Source organism: Meriones unguiculatus, chromosome 21 (assembly GCF_030254825.1).
Source record: "Meriones unguiculatus strain TT.TT164.6M chromosome 21, Bangor_MerUng_6.1, whole genome shotgun sequence".
Taxonomy (NCBI): Eukaryota; Metazoa; Chordata; class Mammalia; order Rodentia; family Muridae; genus Meriones; species Meriones unguiculatus.
This window is the reverse complement of record NC_083368.1, coordinates 10,018,179-10,045,739: the sequence shown is the minus strand read 5'-3', so window position 1 is coordinate 10,045,739 and position 27,561 is coordinate 10,018,179. Positions and strand designations below refer to the sequence as shown.

Here is a 27,561-nt window from a genome sequence, read left to right as displayed (position 1 = left end):
CAAGTTATGAGCGGCTGGGGAATGAGTATGACCAGAATGCATTATGAACAAGCAAGAAATTACCAAGAATATATTAAAAATAGTAAATAAAACAAGGTGGAGAACAATAGAGGTATATCATAAGTAGAGGTCATTTTAAGAATCTCAGAGATGGGATCTCAAGTTTCAAGCAAGAGGCTTAAGAGTGAAATTGCTTAGATAAAGTCACTCAGCTGGAAGTCTGAGTCCAGTCAACTCTCCTTAATCTGCAGCAAGTGGAGAACAAGAACAATGGAATGAAGCAGGAAAATGGAGTTTGCTGCAGAGAGCATTGGGCATCTTCACATACTCAGACTGTCTACTAAATCTAACAACTTAATAATCATAGTTTCCTTAGTCAGAAATCACAAGAGATTCTTATAAAATGCATCTAAGTCTGAGAACGCACTATTTTCTCTGCCATCAGACCGTATATCATAGAACCACAAATGTAAAGGGATGTCAGGAAGTTACTGGGTTAATATCAGCTTCTGGGTAAGATCTCTAAACTCTACCCTAGAATCTCTGACTTCCCAACACAATGACTATGCAAATAGGAGTTACCTGCTGGGTATCTGGAAATACTAAACTCAAAGACCCTACTTCTAGCTTTGGAAAGGCCATCACCCCCTCTATGATGGAGGACATTTCTAGTATATATATTAGGTAACAGTTTTCAGTCTTTGTCCTTTAGTTGACAGTATTATACTAGTCTTGTTTTGATAATAGCACCACAACTGTATTTGCTATTAAAATTAGAAGTCAAATAAAAGATAGACATGAAAAAAAAAGTTTTAAGAAAAAAAGAAATATAGATGTAACTCAAGATACTATATATATATATATATATATATATATATATATATATATATCTGAGCTCTTCTCAAATTTAAAATTATTACTCAGCTCTTTAGGATACTGTAACTCAAAACTGGTCCTAGAACTGATCATTATTTTCCTCCATACTGTGGCTGATTATGCGCACATATAAGCATACCAAGAACTTAAGCTCACTTGACAGAGCATGTACCATGAAAACAACCATAAAGACAGAAGAGAGCCTAGAAAAGCACTTGGGGAAAACAACACGCATGCTTACTGTCTTAGAAGAAAACATCCTCCGGATTTCACTGGTGCTACTACTAAACATGTGTGGCATGACAAAATTCAACAACGACATGAGCTCCAGCAGATTATTCTGCACAGGTGTGCCCGTGAGCAGTAACCGGTTATTTGCCTAAGAGTGAAGACAAAACTTAGATTAGTTTTCTTTTTTTAAGTGCCTCTCCCTCCCTTCCTGTCTACCTTGCCCAGTAATGAAAACAAGGGGAGAATTATAATATTCCTTTACAATTTTATGTTCTGTGCTAGAAGAGAGGTTGAGATACTTGGTGTCAGTTACTATCATCTACTATACTATACTTTATAGAATGTGAAACCACCTGTACTAACCTATGTCCTCCAGTAACTCCTATGAAGCGGTAAAAACAAACTGTATCTGATAAGGCCTGCCTTAGACAGATGGGAGCTTATGTGCAATACAGTACTCAGAGTATTCCTTTACATTTCTATGAATTAATGAAGAAAAAGAACACACAAAACAAGAAATACATAACAGAGGTTACAGGGCCCACAAAGAAAAAGACCCTTAAAGAAAAAGTATACCAACTCCTGATATGAAATTACATGGGTGTGTGTGCTAAAATTAGGAAAGGTGAACATTATCATAGCTATTTACAAAACATACTCTTACATTAATTGTCATCAGATGCTGGTAGCGGATAGAGCCCATATTCTTCAGCATATGGCCTTCATCAAAAATTGCATAATTCAGTTTCAGCCGTCGAAAGAGACTACGGTCATCAGAGCTGCTGATTGCACAATTATACCTGTTGCCAAAGAAAATGAGTTATTTCTGATTATACATTTTAGGAGCCTAGAATTTATTAGAACACAATGTGGTTTTTAAAACTTTTTCTTTAATATTTTATTTAATTAAACGTAATCGTATATTATGTAAGTACAATGTGTGACAAAGGCACAGGTGCAGAGCTCAAATTCTTTTCTTCCTCAGGTTGTGAGAGACAGTGACAATTGCCTTAACCTCTAAGCTATCTCACTGGCCTCTAAACAATTTTTCTTTCAAGACAGCACTAAACACAGGCAGCTCTGAGATACTGATGTTTTATTGAATCTTTAATACAGTAGTAACCAAAAGAAGATTTAAATGTACAGTTTTAGACCACTCTGACACACTTGGAAAGCTGCCAACTTGAGAATCTTAGAAATAATCTAGCACTGCTGTATACTTTGCCCTGTTAAGTGTTTCCAAGAAGAAAAGAACACAAAAGTAAAACAAAGAAGTAGGTCAAGGAACTACCCAGTAACAGCCAAGAACTCAAGACTCTATAAGGAAGTCTTGAGTTTATTATTAAAAATAATAAATCTTTCTAAAGGGCGGGCTGCAGAGAAGGAGCAGCAGTTAAGAGTACTTCTTCCTCTTGCACAAAGGAATGAAACCGACACTGGCAGTTCACAGCTGGCACACAACTTCAGTTCTGGGGGGATATGATCCCCTCTCTGGCCTCTGCTGGCAACCGTATGTGTGTGGTGCATATACACACACTTAGGCACACATACTCACAAACATAAAATATATATCCTTAAAAAAAAAAATGAAATTTTGGACAAATTCTTTCCAAGACAGAACCTTATAGAAGACGGCAATAATAAAAATTAAAATGAATCAAGATACTAAGTTTTCCACCACTTATTTACAATCAATAGTTCCAGACACACAGTGAATATTCAAAGATATATTGTGGTGATAACTGAAATCCCAGCACTTGGTGGGAGGAGGCAAAAGGATCAAGGATGTATTCAGCTAAATAATTGGAGACCAGCCAACTTAAAAAAAAAAAAAAAAGAATTCAGAGTTTCTTATTCTGCTCTAATTAAAAATTTTCACTGGCAGAATATTTCATTATATTTATTATCAACACTTATTTGCAAGTTAGAAATACAAATCTTTGGCATGGCATCTCAAATTTTATCTTAAGCTTAACTTAGTTTTGCTATGCTTTCAATTAAATGAACAAAAATTTTATCCCCATTTTTGGTCAGCTAGCAAAACAAAATCAAACAAAAGGTCTTATACAATACATTAAAAAATAGTAAGAAAAGATTTTACCATCAGGATAAACCAATCACTTCTGCTGTATAGTCGCAGAATAAACTACCTGCACATTACAACCACAAGATATTTTTCTAGCTGAGCATGGTGGCATGGACATTCCTTTAATCCCCAGTACTTGGGAGGCTGAGGCAGCAACTTTGAGATTAGTGGTCCATGCAGATTTCCAGACCAGCCAGAACTACATAAGGAGAACCTGCCTTAAAAAGTAAGTTCAAAAGAGAAAACCACACTTTTGCCCGCCTCCTCTCAGATTAGCTTAATACTCACGTTGTAACAATTACATTATAATCTTCATATTTATTATGAATATTGAATCTAATTTGTTTACGTTCTTCTTGAGAACCTAGAATTTAAAAATGAATATTTTATTTGTTGATTAATTACATATTTTGAATTTTTACAAAATGTCAAATGAAAAGGAAAATGACCTACCATAGTAACAGAGCACATTTAAACTCGGGCACCATAAGTTAACTTCTCTTAACCAGTTATCTACAAAACACAAGATATTGTTTGAATCTGCTATATGGGATTTATGTATATTAAGTCAATTTTGCTTTAAAAAAACAAACAAAACTATGAATACTACCCTTTATGTTAAGATGAAAGGTTCTGAAATGGCATCTAGGGTCAGGGGTAAGGGGCAGAAGACAACCTCACTTAAGAGATAATTCTAACTTAGGGAAAGATATAATTATTTTATACTTATATACACAAAATTCTCACCCCAACTTGGGCACAAAATTAATTCAGAAAGAACAGATTAATGATTTAGCAGAAATTAAATTATGTAATTTTAGATTCATATATTTTTTTTTGAAGTTGGGCAGGTAGTAGTACCAGCTACTCAGGAGCTGAGACCGGAGGATGACCCAAGTCCAAGGGTTCATGCAAGCATGACTTGGCAACATATTAAGACTGCCTCTCTACCCCATCCCTCAAAATTATGCCATACTCTTCTATTTTTTGCATTTGGCTATTGTTTTCCCCACACAGACTTCATGTAGCCCAGGCTAACACTCCAACTCACTAAACCATGAAGATGACTTTGAACTCCTGATCTCCTGACCCTACCCTCCAAGTACTTAAGATTATAGGTATGTCAACTATGAAACCAAAATAAATGACTATATCAGGTTCTTGGAAAATATCACCAAAACAACCAAAATACACATACAAGCACATTTTCAAAAGAAAAAAAAGAGAGAGAGAAAAAATTGGCCAAAAAATGTAATATTCATCATCACACATACACAGCAATATAAAACACCACAAAGATAAAAGCAGTTGTCCCTGGTATTACAAACCTATGGTTGAGGCTGGAACAACAATCAAATGAGGTCCTTTATTACCCTCCTGAAAGAGATATGCCAGGAATGCAATGGCTTGGATGGTTTTTCCTAGGCCCTAAAATTAAAAGTCAAAAAGACAATATATGAAATGTTCTGATGAATGAAAATAAATACTTGGAAATACAAAAGAAAAGGAGCATTTCTGGGGAGGACTGATTTTTTTCCATTTCCCATAATCCATTTCTGAAAATTACTATGAAGTTCTTAGCCCTTCAATGAGTTGAGTAGAATCCACAAATGCTTCTATAACGTATTTTAATGAGCAGCATCAATGATGGATCTTAACAATTTGTTTCATACATGACACACATTAATAGGAAAAAAATGTTGCATTGCGTAGAAAGAGCCTAATTCTGGTTATTACTTTTAAAGGCCCAGGACTTAATGTGACCTAGACCTAGATGGGACTGAGGACTGATTCATAACTACAGAAAAAAACATATACCCAGTTCTATTACTCAGCAATTGCACTGTTAAGGACAGACAGGACCACCTTGTTACATGGCCATTAAAAAAAGAAAAAGAAGAAACTGATATAATAGTAACTAATGAACCCCAGTAGCATCTTACTGTACTGAATGAGGCAGACAAAACAGTATGAACAGCAGAGTTCATACTGTGGCCTGAGGTCAGCCTCTACTATAGGTTTTAGAACTGCAGTACAGCTACGCCTGGTGGCTCTTATCTGTAATCCTAGGCAACTGGGAGGATGACTTATACCAGTTTGAGAACAAACAGCTTGAGATACAGTACAAAAAATTCTAGGGTGGCTTGGGAAAATGGTATGAAACTCTACTTTAAAACGAAAACAAGGCAAAATACAAAAGGCCACTGAATTAGCACTTCAAGAGAGCTAAGTACTACCAGGCAACTGTTAATGAACTAAATAGTGTTGTTCTTCTTCCCTCAAAATACACATGCTGGATTCCTAACACTCAAAGATACAGTATTTAGAGGACTAGCCATAAGGAAGAGATTCAGAGTAAATGCGGTCGTGAGGGTGGTGTCCCAATCCAGTCAAGCTGACATCCTTAGATCAGGGATTGGCACAAAGAGGCAATGACATCTGAGGAGACAGAAACAATGTCACTGCTAGCAAGATAAGAAAGAGAGTCCTTAAAAGAAACCAAGCCTGCTAGAACCTTCATCTTGGACTTCTAGCCTACAGAACTGTGGGAAACAAGCTTGTGTGGTATAACCACAGTATTTGTTCTGGCAAACTTAAAGACAACTTAAAAATGTTTGCTTCACACATTACATATACTACTTTTTCTACCAAATGTAATCTTAGATTAAAAAATTATGTATTTTTATTGCTATTAGTTCTGCAAGATTATGTCATCTGGCAAGACTTTGATATCCCATGAAAAACAATCAAAGCCCAGGTCTGATTCCTACATTCAGTTACACACTGTCATGCTCTTTACATCATTTGTACACATTCTGAAATGCCACAGATATTACCTACTTTTATATTGAATAAATAACATCTTTCTTTTCATAAGTATAAAGTACGAGTATGCAGAAATAGCATTCTTATGTTTGTTCATTTTTGAGACTCCAATACAGTGTGATTTCATGTACTCGATTATTATTATTTCTTTTGTTTGCCTGACTTTCTGTGGCAGGGTCTGCATGTAGCCAGCCTGTCCTCAAACTTGAAATCCTCTCACCTTTGTCTCCCAAGTGCTATAGGCAACACTGCCAGTCAACAAAAACTTTTTACAAATACAGTTGAAGGAAGGTGGAGGTCACATCAGACTTAACAGTTAATTAAGTTCATATATGACAATACCCAGACTAATGGCTACAACAAATGTCATGAGCTTAGCCTAAAACAATTGTAATTAGGGGGGGAAAAAAAAAACACCTCAGAGAAATATCTAATAAAATTAAAATAATTTTGCTGATACATTAATGTACTGTTTACTTTGATATAATCATAACCAGAAAGACAAACTTCTTTCAATAGTAGAAAACTGGGGTTAAAAAATAAATTGTTGTTAAAATGAAAGAAAAATCCCAAATTGCTCTATTTTACCAATGAAGACTCAGGAGCCAGATGCTAGGGTAAAAACCTGCTAGCTCAGAGAGGCAGATAAACACTCAGCTGACCTTCTTATTCTTACTTAGCTCACATCCCAAAGGACAAAGCCAAAAAACAAAAAACAAAACCTAAATACTAAAAGCACAAAAAGCCAGAAGGCCAAAAGCCCAAGGCCAAAAGCTTGCAAGTTCAGTTGATGGCCCAGGAGAAAAATGCCTGCAAGGAGAAAAAAGCCAAAAACCTAAAGCCAAAGCTCTTCTTCTCCATACTGTCTTAAATACCCTTCTCCTTCTTTCTACTTAATTCCGGTCAACTGGTTTCTTAATCTGCCTCTAACCTAGGACTAACTTTATTAAACACTGAATACAGAAAGCTCTTAGACCAAAGGTGTATTTTAGGAATAAGCCACACCAAACAATAAACAGGTTTTTACAGCTCACAATCTTGGGGTTCACAATGGGATCAAATATCTTGCAAGTCAATAAAAACAAAGAAAAGTGAGAGAAAGTGTAAGGAGAGTGAGCACGTAAATCTACAATGCCCAATGGAAGGCTTAGGATATGGCTCAGTAGGAAGATGCTGGTCTAGCATGCCCTAGGTTTGGTAGTTCCACAAAAACAATCAACTAACCAAAGAACAAAAAAAAAAAAAAAAAAAAAAACAAGAAAACAAAACAACAGCAAGAGAAAAATGCCATGTCATGAATGACTTATCTTTTCACGACATGTAAGATCACAAATGGTATACACTTACCATTTCATCTGCCAAAATGCCATTAAGTCCATGTTTATGCACCAATGCCAGCCAATTCAAACCAACCTTCTGATAAGGCTTGAGTGACAAACTGATGAAGAAACAACAAATATTACAGATTTATACTTTTATTTATTTTCTATACTTTTTCTAACATTTAGCTTATAAAGAACATATATACAAAAAGTACCCAGATCTAAATGAGCCTTACCTTGTAACCTGACTGTTATAAGCTGTGTACACTTTTAAAAAGTAAACCTAAAACATAACCCATAATGATTTTTAAAATCTCATAAAATTTACTCAAGCATTTGTCATTTATTTCTTTTGGCAGTACAAATTACATAAAACACTTCTATGTTTGGTCACATCATAATTTCACCAAGTTACTCAATCCTCTCAATCATTAAAACATTAACTATGATAATGTATTATTAAATTAATATTTATCCTGGAAAAGTAGGTTATATTGACTGGACATTTTATGCATTAAAGAAATTAAAAGTTATAGAACTAAACTCACAAACCTAATTTGTTCTCCTGCCAGGTTGTTTAATAATGGCTTTGTGTAGTTCTAGAGTAACAAATTTACATATGCATATATTTACATATATAAATTTGCTAAGCATTGATAAGTACCAAAGTAATATGCAAGTATTTTTAACTTTTTACTTGGAAATGCATAAAAAATTAATCCCCAGGAGTAACTTTGTTTACATTAAAGAGGTAATATTTAAATGGCTAAAATTATTAACACCCATTTTTACTGAAAATCTACTATATAAAGAAAGCAAGTCATTTTTCAGATGTTACTTTATTAACCTTTTAAGAATGGTATAAAAAAAGCTATTGTCATGGTTTCTCAGATGAAGAAAATGAGATTCTGGAATCAGGGGCTGTGCACCTATAAAATGTCAAGTCTCAGATTTTATTTTGGGAAGTCATACTCAATCCAAAACCTGTTCTCATAATCAGGATGACAACACTCCCCACATATAAATGTGGAAGCTTTGACTCTACCCCCTTAGCTTCCCCTACATACATTCAGCGTAAAAAGAGCTCTGAACATACGCTGTGGCATGTAAGTAGCTACAGGGTTAACCTCTGAAATCAAACATCTTTATTCCAGGAAGGGGAATTCAAAGTCTTCCACCTTAGACAAGAGACTATGTTTCAGCCTTGGGGTTACGATACATAAAAACACTTATTAAAAACAACAGTACAGAGAAGAAAAGCATTGCCAGCATTTCTAAATTCATCACATTGTGCCCTCCTTAGAAAAAGAATACTGTTTACCAATATAATTTCTATGCTCTGACAAAGGAAATGGTCATAGATGCAACACCATCACCTCTGGAAATGTGAAGACTTTCTCAAGGCCCTAGTAGTCAATCAGAGCGACCCTAACGGCTACCTTTTTAAGGAAATTATTTTTTCTATGTACAGCTGCTTGCCTGAAAGTATGCCTCTGCACCACATGCACTCCTTCCTGGTGTCTACAAAGACCAGAATTCAAGTTATAAGCTGCTCAATATGCTGGAAACTGAATGTGGGTCTTCTGCAAAAGCAGTGTGTGCTCAAAAGTGCTAAGCCACTTCTTTAGCCCCAAAGCCCACCCTTTTCCCACAAAAGAGCAAAACCCAAAAGCTTTCATTGATCTACCCTATGGTCAAGTCAATAGCTAATTATCTATTAATTTTTAAGTCCTTACCAATCAATGTTTTCTTTAGTCATCATATAGATGTAAGGTTGACATTCATTTCATAAAAAGAAAATTTTGATAAGGGAAGAGGATTGTAACATTTATAAATGCATCTAAGGGCCACCATAACACTCCAACACATAATGGAATAGTCTTCAACCAAAATTACAAAATTTTTCATCACTAATAAAAGGTTTAAAAGCTCTGGCAAGATACTGACAAATTTTTCAACGTGGTACATGAAAAGCATTCACTGTACAGAAATATTCATTCAAGGAATACTGACAAACTTATAATTACAAGGAAACCTAGGTAAGGCACTTTTATTAGGTATTTGACTAAATAGCTTTATTAAACTGTAGTGCTTATTTCAAAAATACATATTCATACATATATGCATGTATATTCACACATATACTCCTTGGCTAGTTCTGTCTACACCATGTGACTGTGTTGCATAGTAGGACAAAATTGACGCCTGATCCAGATCCTTTCTCTTGAACACAAATGAATCGCCAAAACAGGATCAATGATCATGTAGGTAGATTTAATGAATTTGAACTACATTTACTAGATGGGGACATGGGTCATTTGTTAAGAGTGCTTACCTAGCATGCATGAGGCCCTGTATAAAATCACCAGCACCATGTAAACAAACAAAAGACACAGAAACTATTTAATATGACAAATTATTGCAATAGGTAGGCTATATTCTTTCTCTATCAGGTCCTATCATTTAAGTGTTATGTAATTAAACCTCCCTCCCACTTATTTTGACAGAAGAATTTTAATGACTACGTATGAAAACCAACCACTCATTTACTAATAAAACTGTCACAAGTGTTCAGAACTCTAAATGTGCTGTTTTACAAACATCTCTAGGCTAGAGGTTGTCTTGCTTGCAACTGAGGGAAACGCTACTTTAAGATCTCCTGAGATGACAAAAGAAAGAGTAACGGATTATTTGGAAGTAGCTTTTCTGCTATGGGAAAACAAAATACTCCCAATCATTATGATTTCTTCAGCATCAAACAAAGCAAAGTCTGTATCTGCCGTGAGAAAATCTAGTTTTAACATGAATTTCAAAGGCATGAAAGAGAGAAGCAGAGATGCCAGGGCCGCATATAATTAGTGTGAAATGCAAAAATGTGAAGGTGGAAAAGCTTATGTGAAATGTTCTAAAGACTAGCTCTGCCATCCAACCAAAGTCTAAGAGTATCATGGCTTCTAAAATATTATGTTATTAGTTATTTCAACAGTACCATCAAACTATTTGCACTGACGCCATGCCCTTATTCCAACTCCTGTTTAAAAACAGGATAGAAAACCCCTCCTGTCAAACAAGATAAGGACTTCATAGGTTTAGCTTGAAAAACACAGATAACATATTATATGCTGAACAACTTAGAAAACTTTCCGGTGAGAAGAATTTAAAATTGATCAATTCCATATCAACTACCAAAGCTTAGAGACGGCTATATAGAAAGGAGGAAAAAAAAAAACAAAAACAAACATGAAAACGAAGACAGGATACAATATCCAATACATTTATTATAAAATTTGAGCGAATTAAGCTGAAATCTGATGCCACTGTTCCTTACATCATTACATTTTAACTTTAAATCGTTACAGTTTAACATTTTTAAATGAATATGAATATAATGGTTTTGAAGTACACATGACAAATTTTATTTTTCCTACAAAGATTTTATTTTTTAATGAATTGTTTTTATTATTTATGTGTATGAGAGAAATATGGTAGTGCCCACAGAGGTTGAGGAGGGCACAGACCTTTGGAGCTGGATGGATTTAGAGGCATTTGTGAGCGTGGGTGCTGGGAACTGAGCTCAAGTTCTGTGAACTAGCTTAAGCCATCTCTCTAGCCCTGAGATTTTATTTCTAACAAGAACTTCTGGAATGTCTGTACCCCTAAAGGAAAAATTTCTCCTGTTACATTTCACATCAATTGGCAATGGGAAACTAAACACTTAGCATTAACTGCTTCCGTGTATATTTGCCAGAAAGGATCTGCTCTGTTCAAAGCAGATAGAACACAGCACCTGAGTTCAATAAGGGACATCTGCATTCTTTCCCCAACACTATTAAAGCTAAATAAAAATACAAGTGTGGAAGTTATTTTCTGGACACTGTTTATCCTGTAAGGCAAGGATCAACTGAAAATGTTTCTATGCTGGCAACTGCAAAGGCTGGCCACCAAGTAAAATCAGGGTACAACTCAGACTTTGCTCTAAGAAGCAAATTAATTCCTCATCAAGCATTTCATTAAAAATAGAAATGTCATGAAGAAACCCATTTGTTTCTATAATTAGATTATGCCTTAAAAACAGTCTAAGGGAAAGGAGAGTATTACCTGACCACACTATTTAGAAGAGAAATTTGTGAGTGTAGCTTGAGTTTTTAAGTGATGCAGTAAAGTACTTATTTTAAAACTCCAAGTTATGATAAAGTGGACTCAACTGGGAAAGTCTGGCAGAGTGAAGAACTCCCCACGTCCACGCTGAAGTACAAGCAGCAGCAGCAGCTCCAACTACACTTAGGAGATGACTTTGCTGACATAGTTCTGTCTACGCAACACACAAAGGGCTTCTTTTGTGGGAGCTGTATCACGTTTCCCTACACCACCACATAGCACCCTAGAAGGGCACAGAAAAGATTCGAGCTTACTATTAAAGGCCAAAACCATCATCTTCTGTTTGCTTCATACTATGATTTTGAACTACTAAGCAATGATCATCAGCAAATATACTTTGATCATTAACTTAGAAAAACAACACACATAACGAAAATCAACAACTATGGTAACCATTTTGCTGAAACCCTTGTGCTAAAAAACAAAAACCTGTAAGAAATATTTTTAACAAAAAAGTACAAATAATTTAAACAAATCTCTCACTCTCTAACTGTAAGACCAGTTTTATTTTGTTTTGTTTTTTTTATTCCCCTGTGGCCCACACCAACCTAGAACTCAAAAGATAGCCCAGACTGGCCTCAAACTCAGGATGATCCTCCTGTCTCTAACGCTGTGCTGGGATTCCAGGGATAAAGCACCACACCTAGCTCTAAGTACCATTTCAATTTGCATAACACTGCGTAATGCAGATATTTTCATAATTTATTCCAACTGTTCCTTCATTTCAGAAGAACTTAGGCTATTTTCATGGCCATCACAAAACATATCACAAACAGCACTGAGTAGTGAGTCAGGAGGATTGCCATTAGTTTGAGACTGGACTAGACTTCATAGTGAGCACTAAGCCAGCTAAGGCTACATAGAGGAAGCCTGTCTCAAAAGCAAAAAGAACAAAAGCAAAATGAAAAACAAGCAACCATCAAAATGAGCAATTGCATATATTTCCTGAAAAGGAAGTATTCTGAACAGCTCTACATGTCCAAGCTACTTAAAACTAAGCAAATTATTAAAAGAAATTAAAAATGTTCTTTCTCCTACCACAGTCCTCCAATACCATAGGAATTCACCATTACAACTGTAATGCCAGCTGAGTATTTACTGATGGTTCTGCATGTTAGTTTTTGCCAAGCTCTGGCAAGGTATTTTAGTGACTAGTGTCTGGAAGACTGTGTACAGTTAGTGTCTGTCGTGTCCTCTCTGAGGTGTTTCTACCCCCAAGGAAACTGAAAAGGCTGAGCTTTTCAAAGTAGTTAAGAAACACAAGAGCAAAACACCCAGTTTACACCAGCATGGCTAAAACCATTCTTACAGCTTCTGTGGATACACCTAAAACTTGCTGTTACCATCAGATAAGCACAACAAAGACTACATAAAACTACATAATGACTCCACAGAGTAAAATGCCCTGCTGGGGAAAGGATCAATGAAGAGATACTCTTATACCATTATATGCCACTGAGAAACTTAAGAAGGAGTTTTGAGCTGCTGAATCACATTTGGTATCCCTAGCCACAATGCAAATAGAAATTCAGATACTTTATACAAATACGATCAAAATAACTGTGTTCAATAAATGATACCTTTGGTTTAGAAGGGAGGGCTGTTCTATGTTCCATCCGCTTCTGTTTCCGGTGAGCATGGTAACTTGTTTGGTCAATTTATTTGAAATGTCTTCACATTTATTCATAAGTCTTATAACTACATCCCTTTCTTGAATTACCGTTTTACAACTCCATATCAAGTCTTCAGACAGGCCATTGATTTTGGACATTTTTGTAAACTATGACATAGAAAGAAAAATAGTTTAACAGTTCAATAAGAGTTCTAATAACCAGAAATGTCATTTCTTTTCTACTTAATTTAAGGTTTTGTGCCACGATTCAGACTTTGCCTCAAAACTGTAACCTTCTCTCCTTTGCCTCCCAAACACTGGGTAGCAGGAGTGCATCACCACATTGGGTAGCCAAATTCTTTCACTGAGGGGAAAAAAGTTTGTAAAGCCATCACTGAAGCACTGAGAGAATTGGCTTTTCAAACCCTTATGTGCTTCACTGACATCCTGCCACCTCAAACACATTACACTGAAATAAGATGTCTTTCCACATAAAATACATAAGCCCAAATTATTCTGACACTGACAGCAACTGTTTCCTTATATTAAAACCATGAAGTTTCCATATTTCCTATCCACTAATTTTTCCCAAAAGCTCAGCTTCAACCCTATCACTTTCTATGACTACTGAATATTTAAGATTAACCTCAAGACACTCTATCAAAGTACAACCTTACAAGGATTTTAAAAAAAACATATTTATCATTCAACATCTTAAATTTTGCCCTATTGTTTTGAGGCAGTGTCTCTTTTTATTGCCTTGGCTAGACTGTAAAAAGATCTTCTTGTTTCTGCCTACTTAGTGATGGCTTTAAAGGCTGATATCTCACTTTTAGCTGGCGATTATTAACTGGAAAAGTCTCATAAATCAAAAGGTAATTTTATGGCTCTAATGGTGGAGCGTTTGCCAGCACGTAAGAGACTCTGGGTTTGATCACATGCAGCACACACACACATAGGTTAATTATAGCAATTTAATAATTACAAAAAAACTCTTTAAAACCAACTACAAGCCAAGTGCAGTGGCACACACCTGTAATCCCAGCACTCTGAGGGCAGACCCAGGCAGATCTCTGTGAGACCAGGACAGCCAGGCCAAGGCTACAGAGAAACCCTGTCTCGGAAACACACACACACACACACACACACACACACACACACAACATGGCACCTACGTAAGTAATTCTGTGTAGCTTTGGCTGTCCTGGACTCACTTTGCAGACCAGGCTGGTCTCGAATTCACAGAGATCCGCCTGCCTCTGTTTCCCCAAGTGCTGGGATTAAAGACGTAGAACATAGTGCTCAGCTTTGTATATTACATTTCTACGGGGACAACACATTATTCACAATCATTAGGTGATACCGTGCCCTTTTGGTCATTCAGAGAAAAATTATCCATAATCAGTAAGTAAAGAGAGTTTCTATTGGAATTCATTAAAATGTCACTTTTTAAGTGAAATAAAAAATTACAGAGCAAAAAAATCATCTCATGTCTGCTGTGCAGCTTACTGGAAGTTTGCATATGAAAGAAAACCACCAAAATTAACTAGAAATCAAGAAGGAACATACATTGTATGCAAAAATTACAAGGTGAATTTTACTCAACTTATTAGATCCAAAAATTCTGGATCCATAAAATTTATGACATTATAAAGCTGGATAAAAATCCACGGTTTGTGATTTTTTTTTCTCAATGTAAACAAATCCTCCCTCAAATAAAATCCTCAAATAAAATCAAGAGCTGGAGAGATGGCACAGAGTTAAGAGTCCATGGTGCTTTTGCAGAAGACCCAAGTTTGGTTCTCAGCACCCACAACAGCTTAACTCACAAGCACACCTGTAACACGCGCTCCAGAGTATCCACCCCCCTCTTCTGACCACTATAGGCACCCATACACATGTACACACACAGAGACATGAATGCATGCACAAAGAGAAAAAATAAATATTTTTTTAAGTTCAAAACAAGTAATATTCTTTTTGGTAAAGTGATTATCACTTCTCTAAATTGTATTTTTCCCCTGTATTATATAAATTTTAGGGCATTTTAGGTATTTTTGTTTGTTTGGGGGTCTTTTTGTTCTTTAATGAATATGACTCTAACTGGCAAAAGTATCCGCCATATAGGAAGTCTCCCTCACATGGTTATTAGGAAAGATAATCTAAATGTTCCAAAGAAAGGATAGAATTTCACAGGCCTGTATCACAAGCAAACTACTAAAATCTACAAAATCCTTTTTGTATTTTATTACATGTGCAGTAAACCCACACGTAATAAAGAACTGTTTTAACCTTAAGATCAACATGTCAGGGCTTGGAGGAGCAAAAAATTATTTCAAAGAGTAAGTGGGAAAGGACAGAAGGATCATTCTGATGTGTGTAGTTATAAACACTGTAAAGCAATTAAAAAGGTTTTAAGGTGAAAAAAAGATGAGATAAGGTTTCCTGTTTTAAAAGAATACTGTGAAAGTTTTAAGACAGAAAAAGCATTAAGCCTGGTAAGTTTCTTAATTTTACCAAAAAATACTTAATGCAAAATCCTGTGGCACACACATGTAAATCCAGCACTTGGGATCAAGTGTTTAAGGCCAGTTTCAACTACACAATGAGCTGAGGCCAGCAATGGGCTACATAAGACCTACATACTTTCTTTTTTTATTTTATTTTATTTTATTTTTTTATCAGTTACATTTTATTAACTCTGTAGACCTACATACTTTCAATCCCAGCAGTCAAGAGGCTAAAATAAAAGGATCATAAGCTTAATGTCAAGCTGGCCAACACAGCCTTGTCTAATAAAGTAAAAATTAAAATAAAAGAGACTCATGAGATGGCTCATCAGTTACAAGCACTCACTGGTTATTCTTCCAAAGAACCTACATTTAATTCCCAGCACCCACAAGGCTGTAACTCCAGCTCCAGGGAATCCAACTCTCTCCTCTCTATCCTTTGTTGTACCCGACACACACGTAGTACACAAACACACATTGACACACAGGTAAAATGCCCATACACATAAGAAAATTAAGGAAAAAAAAGTTTTATTCAAATAAATATCATTTTTTTTAAAAAAAAAAGGAATAGTGTTAAGCATCAAAACTGTGTTGTTACATTGTATGTACTATAAAGGTGGCTGTTATTCTTGGTATGAAGTGCTTATTCTAGTCCTGAGTATAAAAATATGAAAAACAAAGTAATGCTGAAAATTGCACAGAAGAGCAAAAGGCAAGTGAAAACAATTATTAATGATTTTAAATACAAACTTAAGAAGAACAAGGTCACCCTATAAAAATTTTTAGTAAACCTCAGGTCACAAATAGACATAGAAAACAGAAACTTGTTTACAGGGCCTAAAATGTATCAATAAACAGATGGCACTGAAACTATCTTACGTGATAGGTATCTTTGGTAGAATTTTGGATAAACTACATTTTTCATTCCTATAGTTTCAATTTTACACAGATAAAATCATCTTCAAAGAAGTATTCGGAGAGAATAAAGAAGACATATAATTCCTACTTACTGGATAGCTACCTGCAAAAAACTATCAGCATGCCACTGATTAGCATCCCTGATTAAAAAGTCAAGTACTACCCCAACAACTTTCTTCTCTAAAAGGCTGAGTCTGGAGGGGAGGATAGCTCTGCAAAAGAGCAAGCAGGAGGCCTGGACTGGTAGATCCTGGAACTGAAGTACCTCTCTCCTGCCACAGTGTGTCACTCTTTTAAAACAAATAGCTTTGATTTTTTATAAAAGGAAGAAAATTGTTTAAAGGCAAATTTCTACAGCTATTTAATTCCCTAACTCAAGAAACAGCTAGAGCACAGTCTTACTCATTATTACGTTTAGCTGTCAACAGCCTACAAACTACTCAGAATGGATTTGTAATTTTTAAAGTAGAAGTTTCTTAAACTTGTACAAATTAAAACAAATCTCCATTACAATAATCTTAAAAAGCAATAAAGCCACTCTATCTCAAAGAAAGAATCACAGCCAGGTGCAGTGGCACGCACCTTTAATCCCAGCACTCAGGGAGGCAGAGAATGGTAGACCTCTGTGAGTTGGAGGCCAGCCTGGTCCAGAAACCAAATTCAAGGACAACCAAGGCTAACAGAGAAATTTAAAAAAAGAAGAAAAAAAAAGAAAGAAAAAACAGAGAAGAAAAGAAAAAAAAGCAAGAAGACAGGCATTTGGTAGGTCATGCAAGGTAAAGCCAGGCATCTGCTCTGCGAATCATTAGGAAACAAGGCAGCACTGGCAAAACAAAGCACTGAACGGAAACTGCGCCTGCTATGGCAATGTTAAAAACCACATCTATCCTGAATACTGCATTCATAAAGGAGATATAAATCAAAAGATGGTAGCTAAAACATTCATGAAGCAAGTTATTCATAAATACTATACTGAGCAGTATAAATAAACATACTTTTTGAACAAAGTATACTTTTCTTTTAAGGCAGGGTCTTCTGTAGCCCAATATGGCCAAAAATTTGTTCCATGGCCCAGGAGAACCTTGAACTTCTGATTCTCCAGTTTCTAGCTCCCAAGTGCAGTGATTAGCAGTGTGTGCCTCCATTCCTAATTTATTTGGTGCTGTGGATTGAACCCTAGGTTTCATGTACGCTGGGGAAGCCCTGGGACAATGAGCTCTATCTCCAGTCCCCATGAATAATATTCTAATTGGCATTTCAAAGTATAATTAAAAATAAAATTTGGACATAATAGTACCCAAAACCTATTTTATACTAGTGTAGAAAGACCAAAATTCACCTAGTTGGTGAATTTATGCCATCAATTGTGGACTTTGCCAATAAAAATTCCATTTTCACTACTTTAAACTAATGCCATTTTTGGATTGCTACATTTCAAAGGCTGTTAGACTTGATGCTGTAGTTTCCTTATAATTAGTATGTAAAGCATTACTATTCCAAAAAAAAAAAAAAAAAACTGTAGGCAAAAGAGAAAAACCATAAAGAAAATCTAACAATGAAATCACAAGGAAAAAGGAATGAATAAAGCTACAAATATAAACATTCTCAATGCACATCTTTTAAATAACCATTCTTTTTCTCAAATAAAATGAAGGTAAGTAAAATGAAAATATTTTACTTAAGGAGGGAAAGAAAGAAAAGAGGGAGAGAGAAAATCCTCTGGAAAGAAAATGAGGGCTACACAGAAATCTGCCATCTCAGGATTTGGAATTACTGTAATACATCCTTAAATAGCAAGTAGTATATATGCTATATATATTATATGAACCAGACTTACATTCCATTGCATATCTAAGGCTTTAAATAAAACCAACTCTTCAAAGTCTGGTTTAAAGACGTTGCTAACACTTTTACACTCAATTTGCATTTTTGATCAAACCTTTAAGAATTTACAACCTATTCAAACACCATTACATTCTTATAATCTTTAAAACTAAACTTCAACAATCACTTTAGGAATTGAAAAGTTTAAGAAGACTGTCCTAAATCTGTACTGTCTTGTAAATTCATTTAGCTTTGTATAACATAATTAAAACTTCAACTTTCATAGTAATTTCTGAGTGTAACAGGAATCAAAATAGAAGGATAAGGGTATTTTTGCTATTGTTTGCTTCAACACTGGATATAACATCACACCTTACTAACAAAAAGGGTCACAGTAAATTATATAGCTTTTTACAGAAATGCACATAGTATTACCTTTTTATTAATAATTTTACTAATATACTAAGTTACTTTATAATCTAGTCACATTCAAAATGTTGGTTCCTGGAAAGTAGACTCTAAAAGCTCTAAGAAAATTAAAATTTTAAGCTTATAGATTTACTTGTCTAATTATCAATTTGCAATAGCTTATGTTCAGGATAACAGAACACTGTACTCTGAAGTGAACTGTCTACTTTTAAGATACTTTTTCACTACTTCATAAAATGTTCGGCATTAAGAGAGGTTGGACAGAACAAACAATATAGTCTTTATGTTCCATTTCTTGACGAGAAAAGAAGTTAGGAGACTTAAGAAACACATAATCTCCAAATTCATGTCAAGACTGATATAAACTCTGCCAATTAATTACAGAAATATGTCTTCTCCATGTTAAGTTGCTGAAATTTTTTTTAAACATCTGGCACATATTACCTTGGTAAAACTATATAATCTGCTTTTATTATAAGCTCTCTGGGCAAGTAGTTACAGTGACTACACAAACTAGTATAGATAACTGCATCCCTTATTAAATAAATTAGAATCCTAACAAGCCTGAGCAACAAAACCCCATAACAACACAGGAGACCATTAAAGATTAAAAGAAAAATAAAAGAGAGAGAAAAGAATGAGAAAGCCCTTCAGCAAATACCTCAACAAATAATCACTCAGGCAAAGCCAAACAAGTTTTGAAAGGATCTGCTTTGACAGATGTTCTCTGGAAACGCATACGCTTGAGGCAAAACGAAAGGTTTTGTCTGGTTGTGTGTCCTTTTTTTTTAAAGTTGTGCTAGACTAGTATTTTTCTATATGCTGAAATACTTTAATATTTTTTAAATGCTTTTTTAAAATTGTGCAGAGACCTCCTGGCCCTATCAACACTTCAAGACATTTACCGAGGTCACTCATGCTCATTTAGCTTTGTTACTGGCACAAAATTGGTCACAAATGCATGCATCTATACTCGACAGCACAAGGACTAAAACTCAGAAACCTCCACAAAGCAGAAAGAGCCACCTCATCTCTCAAAGCTGTAAATAACTGTCCATATTGCTTTGCTTGGAGGACCTATATACAACTCATGAATAAAATCCCACATTTGCACAAAAATTGAAGTAAAATCTAAATACAAAAGATTATTTATAGGGATAAGATTGATAACTGTTGGGATTTAGAAAACTCAAAAAGCAGGTATTTTACATAAAACTCATTCACAGGAAGCCAAACACCACAAAAGAATCATGCAAAGGGTACTCACCAGACAGAGCTCATGCCCTTCTTTCGCCTATACTTGAATTCTACGCTTCCACAACTTTGCTATTTTTCCAATTAAAAATGCTGCAGCCTGCTACACTCCATCAAATAGCCACGTTGTTTAACCAGGAGAAACATGTTAGAAACTGAGCTGTCACATTTAGAAGAAGAAAATAAACAGCTGCTTCTTTGTAGGGAAGCATAACGCACTTAGGCCGGCAAGTGGGCCATGGAATGCCTCTGGCCGCTGCGACTGCTCTTCAAGCAGTTGTAGTCTAATGTCTGCCCCATTCTTGCCTTCTGCATGGGGTGTCAGCAATCACAGATGAGAACTGGCTAGCAAAACAACTCCTTCTTAAAAGGAAGCTCTAAACTCTTCTTCTGCAGTGAAATGAACCAAGTTTCTATGCAAAAGGATGAGTGACAGCATTCCCAGCCAATCAGCTTGGGTTTTTTCAGGAAAATCACCCCTTAATTCATTCAAAATTAGGTCATATGACACTATTTGAAATACTATTGGCTTACAATGAAAGTAATGTTTGACTCTACACAGGATAGGCCACCCATCTATGCTTCCCTGGTCTGAAGACAATCTGACTATAAAAGGTACTGTAAATTAAACACATACAAAGACAGTCACGGACACTGACACACACACACACACACACACACACACACACACACACACACACGCCTTACCAGAGCCTCCCAACTATTAAAGGGCCGGAGTTCTGTTATCTTCTGAGCCTTTTTCTGAGAACACTTAGGAATTAAAGTCAGTTCAGCAATTGAAGCATCTTGAAGGAAATGGAGAATTTTTCCTCTGTAGCCGTCCTCCATCACTTCTTCACAGCTGCTGTAGTCCTCATCCAATGAGCTCCCGACATCAGAACCTGAATCGTACTCAGAGTCTTCTACAGCTTTCTTAGGATTAAATACATTTTTCTTACGTTTCTTGTTAAAGCCATTTTGTGGTTTCATGGAAATTTTCTGTTTCATCTTTGTTTTAGCTGTGTCTTTCGAATAATTTTGATTCCTTGCAACTTCTTTTCCATTCGTAACTTCACTTTGTGAAGCATACTGAGTATCTGTGTCCAAAAAATTTACAAAAGTTGTAACTAACTTAGAAATATATAATCTAAATAAAACATAAGACATCAAATAAATTAAGACTATGTAAACATTTTCTTTGGGAATACTGAAGAATTCAACCACAACTTAGTCAAACCTTAACATACATTAAGAGTAATATAAAACAGAACTTGAAGATATCAATAAGCTAGAATGAATTATTTCAAAAGTAGGTGGTAAATTCCTTTTAAGCATAAACCTGCTTTCTAACTGACGTCCTGAGGATGCAGACAGCAGCTGAATGAGCACAAACAGCGCCCCCCCCCCCCAAAAGAAACACAAAGGAGCCCAGGCCTAACTGCAGCCTTTTGGAAGCAGCAGAGCAGTGTCATTAACTGAGGAAAAACCTCTTTTCCTATCACTATGACTATTAACTTAAGTTTCTCACCATTTAACCATTATTTAAATATGTTACCTCAATAAGCCACTACTCTGTATTTCATTAAATTCTAAGCTTCCTGTAAATTAAGGTAATTTTTATTACATTATTTTCATAAGAAAATAGGCACTAATTAATGTATAAATATATACAGTTGGCCCTGGCCTTCTATATCTGTGGGTTCCAAATTTACACATCCAACAAGCCACATTAGAAAAAGAACTGGATATACACACTGAATGTGAATAATTTTTCATCATTGTTCTCTACGTAAGATAAAACAACTGGCACAGCATTTATGTCATGTTGGGTGCTGTAAGTAATCTTAAGATGATTTGAAGCTTGTGGGGTGTATATAGGTCATATGCAAATATCATGCCATTTCACATAAGGGAATTGGGTGCCAATTAATTTCTATTATAAGTATAGGTCCTGAACAATACTCATGGGTAATAAGAGGTGAGTTTTGTTTAAAATTTTTATTTTCTATTTATTCAAAGAACTTCCAGAGTTATAAATTTTATATTCATGCTTTGCCCATGTAAAAACTTAAATAAATTAAATTTAAATTAAAGTCACTATGCTAAACTTTACAAGCCATTTTTATAATTATAAAATGCTAAGTATATTTGACTCTTGGATAGAAATATCTCTAAAACAACCTAACTTTGTGTCACTGCCTCTCTCCTCCACCACTTTCTGCAATTTAGGGCTCTACTATGGATTGAGACTCTTCCTCCAGGGTGGTGATACTCTTGAGACTAGTGCTTTCCAAATTCATGGAAGTGGGCTAATATGCAACCTACTGCAAGATCCATCCTGGAATGATACATGTCAAAATGTAAACAACTGAACAAGATAATGTAAAGGTTGCATTAAGAAACAGAAAAGAAGCTGGGTGCTATGGAATGCCTATATTCCCTGTATATCACTCAGGGAGGCAGAGGCAGGCCATGAGCTCGAGGCTAGACTGGTGTGTACAGGTGCGTTCCAGGACAGCCAAGGCTACACAGAGAAACCCTGTCTCAAGAAACCAAAAAGAAAACAATCAAAAAAGATGGTACAAAAAGAAAGAGTTATATACTGTCTTGACATTTACTGCGATGAAGAACAAGGCAGACTATGTGGAAATCATCCTTTAGAACATTTCCAACAGTTACTCCCTGCATCACTTGCAAATCAGTAGCTGACAAGCTCTGTTCTTCTACAGCAAGACATAGTGCTGAAAGAACCCACTGCTGATACCTTGATCTTCAGCAAACACTTTCAGAGACTCCAAGGCTTCTGTGTACATCCATTCATGCTCCTTAAGCACTTCTCTTAGTTCCTGCAAGTTAAGTTATTCATTTTTCTGTTAAAAATGTGAAATTAGCAATATAGAAAAATGTTTACACCCTTTTAAAATATAATCACTGGAAAAATAAGAGTCATATCACTATCTTTGGTTTTGTCCTATTCTTTGTCCAGGGTCTCACTATGTAACAGTGACTGTCCTAGAACTCTATGTAGACCAGGATGTCCTTGAACTCACAGAAATCCACCAGCCTCTGTCTCCCAAGTGCTATAATTAAAGCTATCACTTCACTCAGCACTGTCATTATTTCAGTGCTATTTTATAAATTCTTTGTTTAATTTTGCCTCACAAATACAGTCTTCAACAGGAATGGAAGCGTCAGGTTTTTTTTTTAATTTTTAATTTCCAGCTCTCTTTCAAGTATTTTTAAACACTAAGAACCAGAATCTATTTAAGTAACTAAAACAGGTATTTCATTATACTGCTAGGAATTTATAAGATGCCAATTTCAACCTTTGTTGTTGCTAGCATTTTCTGTTTGTTTGCTTTTATTACTTTGAGACAGGGATTATATAGCCAGATACGGCCTTGAATTCCTGATCTTCCTTCCTAATGAATATTTTACTACCACAGTGGCAAAAATATAAAATTCTTTTTTTTCTCCCTGTAAGACAGGATCTCACATAATACAGGCTGGCCTCCAACTTGCTATATACCCAAAGATGGCCTTGAACTTCAGATCCTCCTGCTCAACCTCTCTAGGACTTAGATAGCAGGCATGCATCAGTATACACAACTTAAAATGTTGCTGGAGATGGAGCTTGTATGTGTGGCAATTGTGTTCTACCAGCTGTGTTATATCCCCAGCTTGAAAACAGGCAAATGTAACACATGTAAAGGATAAGCATAAAAAAGACTGTGTATTGTTCATTAGAATTCAGATGTATTGCCTGACCACAAAATGGAACACATCCATGAAAATGTAAACATTTCCCATTGCTAAACAAGTATATGCTTCAATATGCAATGAAGAGCAGAGACCCAAGAATTGCTTGACATGGGTTATATTAATTAAACAGGAGAACAACATTTATGGAGCATTAAGATACTGAAAGGCAATACTTTAAAATTCTTACGATAAAGTCAAGGGTGAAAACATGATGGAGGTTAGGACATCCTCTTACACTTAAGGATTCACAATTTTACTATAATTATGTTTACTCTGATTTCATTTACAATGCTGACAATAAAACTAGTAAACAGTAAATAAGTAATATATAATATGTATTATATTTTATATAATATATAATTAAGTAGTATTTATAATTAAGTAGTATAATATTTATATAATATAATCAGAGTACAGAATTCAAAAAGTACAAAACTCACCTTAAGGCTGCACACGGTTTAACTCAAAACTATTTTGTAATAGAAACATGTAGTGCTCACTAAATATTTTAACACTTCCCTTCTTACCTTTCTATCAAAATTTGGAAATTCCTTTTGCAGTTTCAACACAATACTTTCCTGTTTCTCCCAGTTGGTGCTAGCTTCTGCAGACTCATTTGATTCTTCTTCCTATGGGGCAGAAAGGAGTGGAAGAGGAAAATAGACAATATCAAATCTTCTCCACTCTCCTTCATCAGTTTTATCTAGCAACTGAGTTGCTACATTTCTCTTTTAATAAGCAAGGAAGAAATAACTGTGACTGTTACTCTCTAACACAGAAGGACAAGATGACACACATGTGAATCAAGTCCTATGGAAGTATGGGGCATGACACCTACGGGATGCTTGTAGCTCACCTGCACAAGGCCTGGGCTGGGTCACCAACACTATACAAACAATCTATGAGCACTGGCAACAGAAGCAAGAAATCTGCATGCATTTCCTAACAAAAAGTGATGGAACGGGCTAGAACAGAATGAGCTCCACAACCCCAGAGTCTGTATTCAGAATCATCTGAAGGAACAGAATTTTGAGCAAAAGGAAAACAGTATTTGGAGAAAATATTTCATAACCCTCAGAAATGTAACCCATGACAACGGTGTCACTTAGCATTAGTGACCCTGAGTCTGTTCATATTTCCTGAGAAACAAAGTTGATGGTACATTAAGGAAGGGAACCACTGCATCCCATGAGGACACTGGATCTCCAAGAACACGCACTTTAAATATTACACTACAGAAACCGGGTATCGTGGTGCACGCCTGTAATCCCAGCACTCAAGACAGAGGCAGGCAGAACTCCACGAGTTCAGCCCAGCCTGGTCTACAGAGTGAGTTACAGGACATCCAAGGCTACAGAGAAACCCGGTCTCGAAAAACAAAACAACAAACAAAAAGATCACAGATGAGAGAACAGCAGCCATGTGGCGGGGCAGAATAAACAGGTGTTTTCCACAACACATGTTCCTAAACCTCAGACAGATCAGAGAGTATTTATTTCCGCGGGTACAAGTAGGTAGGAGTAATGTTTATGTGTATGTTGAGGTCACAGGTTGACAGCAGTGTTCTGCTAAGGCACCCGAGACCTTTGTTTACACAGGTTCTATTCCCCAAACCTAGAACATGATGACTGTACCAACTGAGCCATCTTCCCAGTCCCTCTTGGTTCATCTGTTTAAAAAGATTTGTGCTGGGGCTGGTGAGATGGCTCAGCAGTTAAGAACACTGTCTGCTCTTCCACAGGTCCTGAATTTGATTCCCAAGAACCAGATGGTGGCTCACAACCATCCACACTGGGATCTGATGCCTTCTCTGTCACATAGGTCTACATGCAGACAGAACACTCAGCTACATAAAATAAATAAATCTTAAAACAAAACAAAAAAAAAAAATTGAGCCAGGTATGGTGTCACACACACATAATACTAGCATTCAGGCAAAGGCAGGCAGATCTCTGTGAGTTCAAGGCCAGCCTGGTCTATAAAGCAAATCCAGGATAGCCAAGACTACACAGAGAAACCCTGTCTCAAAAGAAAACAAAACCAAAAATCAAATTTGTATCAGGCCAGGTGTAGTAGCATACACCTTCAACCCCAGCCAGTCAGGCCTGCTTTGTTTTAAAAATATTTCAAATGCCTATCAATGAAGAATGGAAGAACAAACCACAGCTGGGGAGGGAGGGTATGTGACAACCATTAAATAGACATTTGAACTACAGCACTCAGGAGGCTGGGGTGGAAGGACTACCATGAGCTCAAGGTGAGACTAGACTCACCACAGTATAAGGCTTTCAAGAAGTAAGAAATACCCGTTATAGCTTGAATAAACTTTCTAAGATGATAGAATAATGGTTACTTAATTACACTTATTTTTAAAAATACCTACAATATGTAATCCAGAGATGGAGAGGGCAGACGGCTGACTGCCATGGACCATGACGTGAGGAAACAAGGAGACCCTGCTTTTGAGTGCAGCCTGCACTCATGGAAGGAGAGGACACTGGGAACTAGACAGGCGCGGTCAGAATGCACAGCACTGGGGATGTCCTGAGTGCATCAACTGCCCGTGCTAAAATGGTGATTCTATGCCATGTGAATTTCTCTTCAGGAAAGTAAGATATGTAGCTGGGTGGGGGGAGTGACAGCTGTACCGCTGCAAAGCTTTGGATCACATCTCCAAAACTAAGCAAGCAATGAAAGCTCTCCAAAAACAGGGATTTGGAAAGGTTTTTTGGAACGAACTGTCTGATAGCATAAATGAAGCACTCAGCTGTGGCGGGTCAGCTTGTTTGTTGTTTCCTTGAGGGCCCCATTCTTTTATAAGCTATAGGGTCACATTGCCTGAAAATCCAACCGTTTCAGTGAGTATGAACCCAAATCGGTCTCAGTAGGCCTTGAAGTTATGATTTAATCTTCTGGTTATTTTTCTAGCAGCAGAATACAAAGCTAGAACACATACTCACCAATGTGAAAACACACATTGGGCCCATGAATTATTATGTAGGAAATACCAAACTCAAGTCCCAAGAATTGTCCTTCTCACTCAAACAATAATCACAATCACTTTCCTGAGAGAACTGCAGAGAATAAAATTACCATTCCAGTCCAATGTAATACACATCCCCTGGCTCACAGCAAAACTGAATGAGTTTTGGAGAATCTGTTCAGAGTAACAAAACAAATCAAGATGATGATTCTAATTTCAGATGCTATTCCAAATTTGAGGTTTTAACTGAAATCTGTCTCAGCCTCCGAAGTGCTGGGATTACAGACACCTTCCATATACACTTTTTTTTTTTTTTAACTACACAGTGATCCCACACTTCATGACTCAGGCCTAATGTGTGCTTTCCGCTCCTGGTAAGTGTGAGTAATAGCTATGACTTTGGTGGTACTAGGACTTGAACTTAGTTCCAAGAGCATGGTAGCAAACATTCTACCACTGACCTATAGTCTAAGCTCCATTTATTACGCCCTGTCCTTATTGACACATTTTTTTCTTTTATTTTTAGACAGTGTCATATAGTTCAAACTAGTATTGAACTGAGGATGACCTTGAACTTCTGGTCATCCTACCTCTGGCTTCTGAATACTGGAATTCCAGGCCTAAGCCTCCACACCTAGTGTTATGTAACACTGGGTACTAAATTCAAGTGTTTCAAGCCGGAGGCCAGCTCTCTACCAGTTAAGCTGTATAGCCAGCCTTTAACACTCTTCAGTGAGCTATTTTATTATAGTAGGTGTTTTTTATTA

General features: G+C 36.2%; 1 protein-coding gene across 2 annotated transcripts in view; it reads right to left on the bottom strand.

Moving 5' to 3' along the window:
- Positions 1 to 27,561, bottom strand: part of Smarcad1 (SWI/SNF-related, matrix-associated actin-dependent regulator of chromatin, subfamily a, containing DEAD/H box 1) — a 60,240-nt gene that overhangs the window by 10,206 nt on the left and 22,473 nt on the right. For both annotated transcript variants that reach the window (XM_021661766.2, XM_021661765.2), the window contains exons 7-16: positions 24,339 to 24,440; positions 22,814 to 22,895; positions 20,758 to 21,146; positions 13,080 to 13,279; positions 7,367 to 7,457; positions 4,522 to 4,621; positions 3,647 to 3,706; positions 3,482 to 3,557; positions 1,772 to 1,907; positions 1,118 to 1,255 (exon numbers count right to left, since the gene is read on the bottom strand). In XM_021661766.2, the coding sequence (XP_021517441.1) occupies positions 1,118 to 1,255; positions 1,772 to 1,907; positions 3,482 to 3,557; positions 3,647 to 3,706; positions 4,522 to 4,621; positions 7,367 to 7,457; positions 13,080 to 13,279; positions 20,758 to 21,146; positions 22,814 to 22,895; positions 24,339 to 24,440 (1,374 nt within the window). The remainder of the gene's footprint in view (positions 1 to 1,117; positions 1,256 to 1,771; positions 1,908 to 3,481; positions 3,558 to 3,646; positions 3,707 to 4,521; positions 4,622 to 7,366; positions 7,458 to 13,079; positions 13,280 to 20,757; positions 21,147 to 22,813; positions 22,896 to 24,338; positions 24,441 to 27,561) is intronic.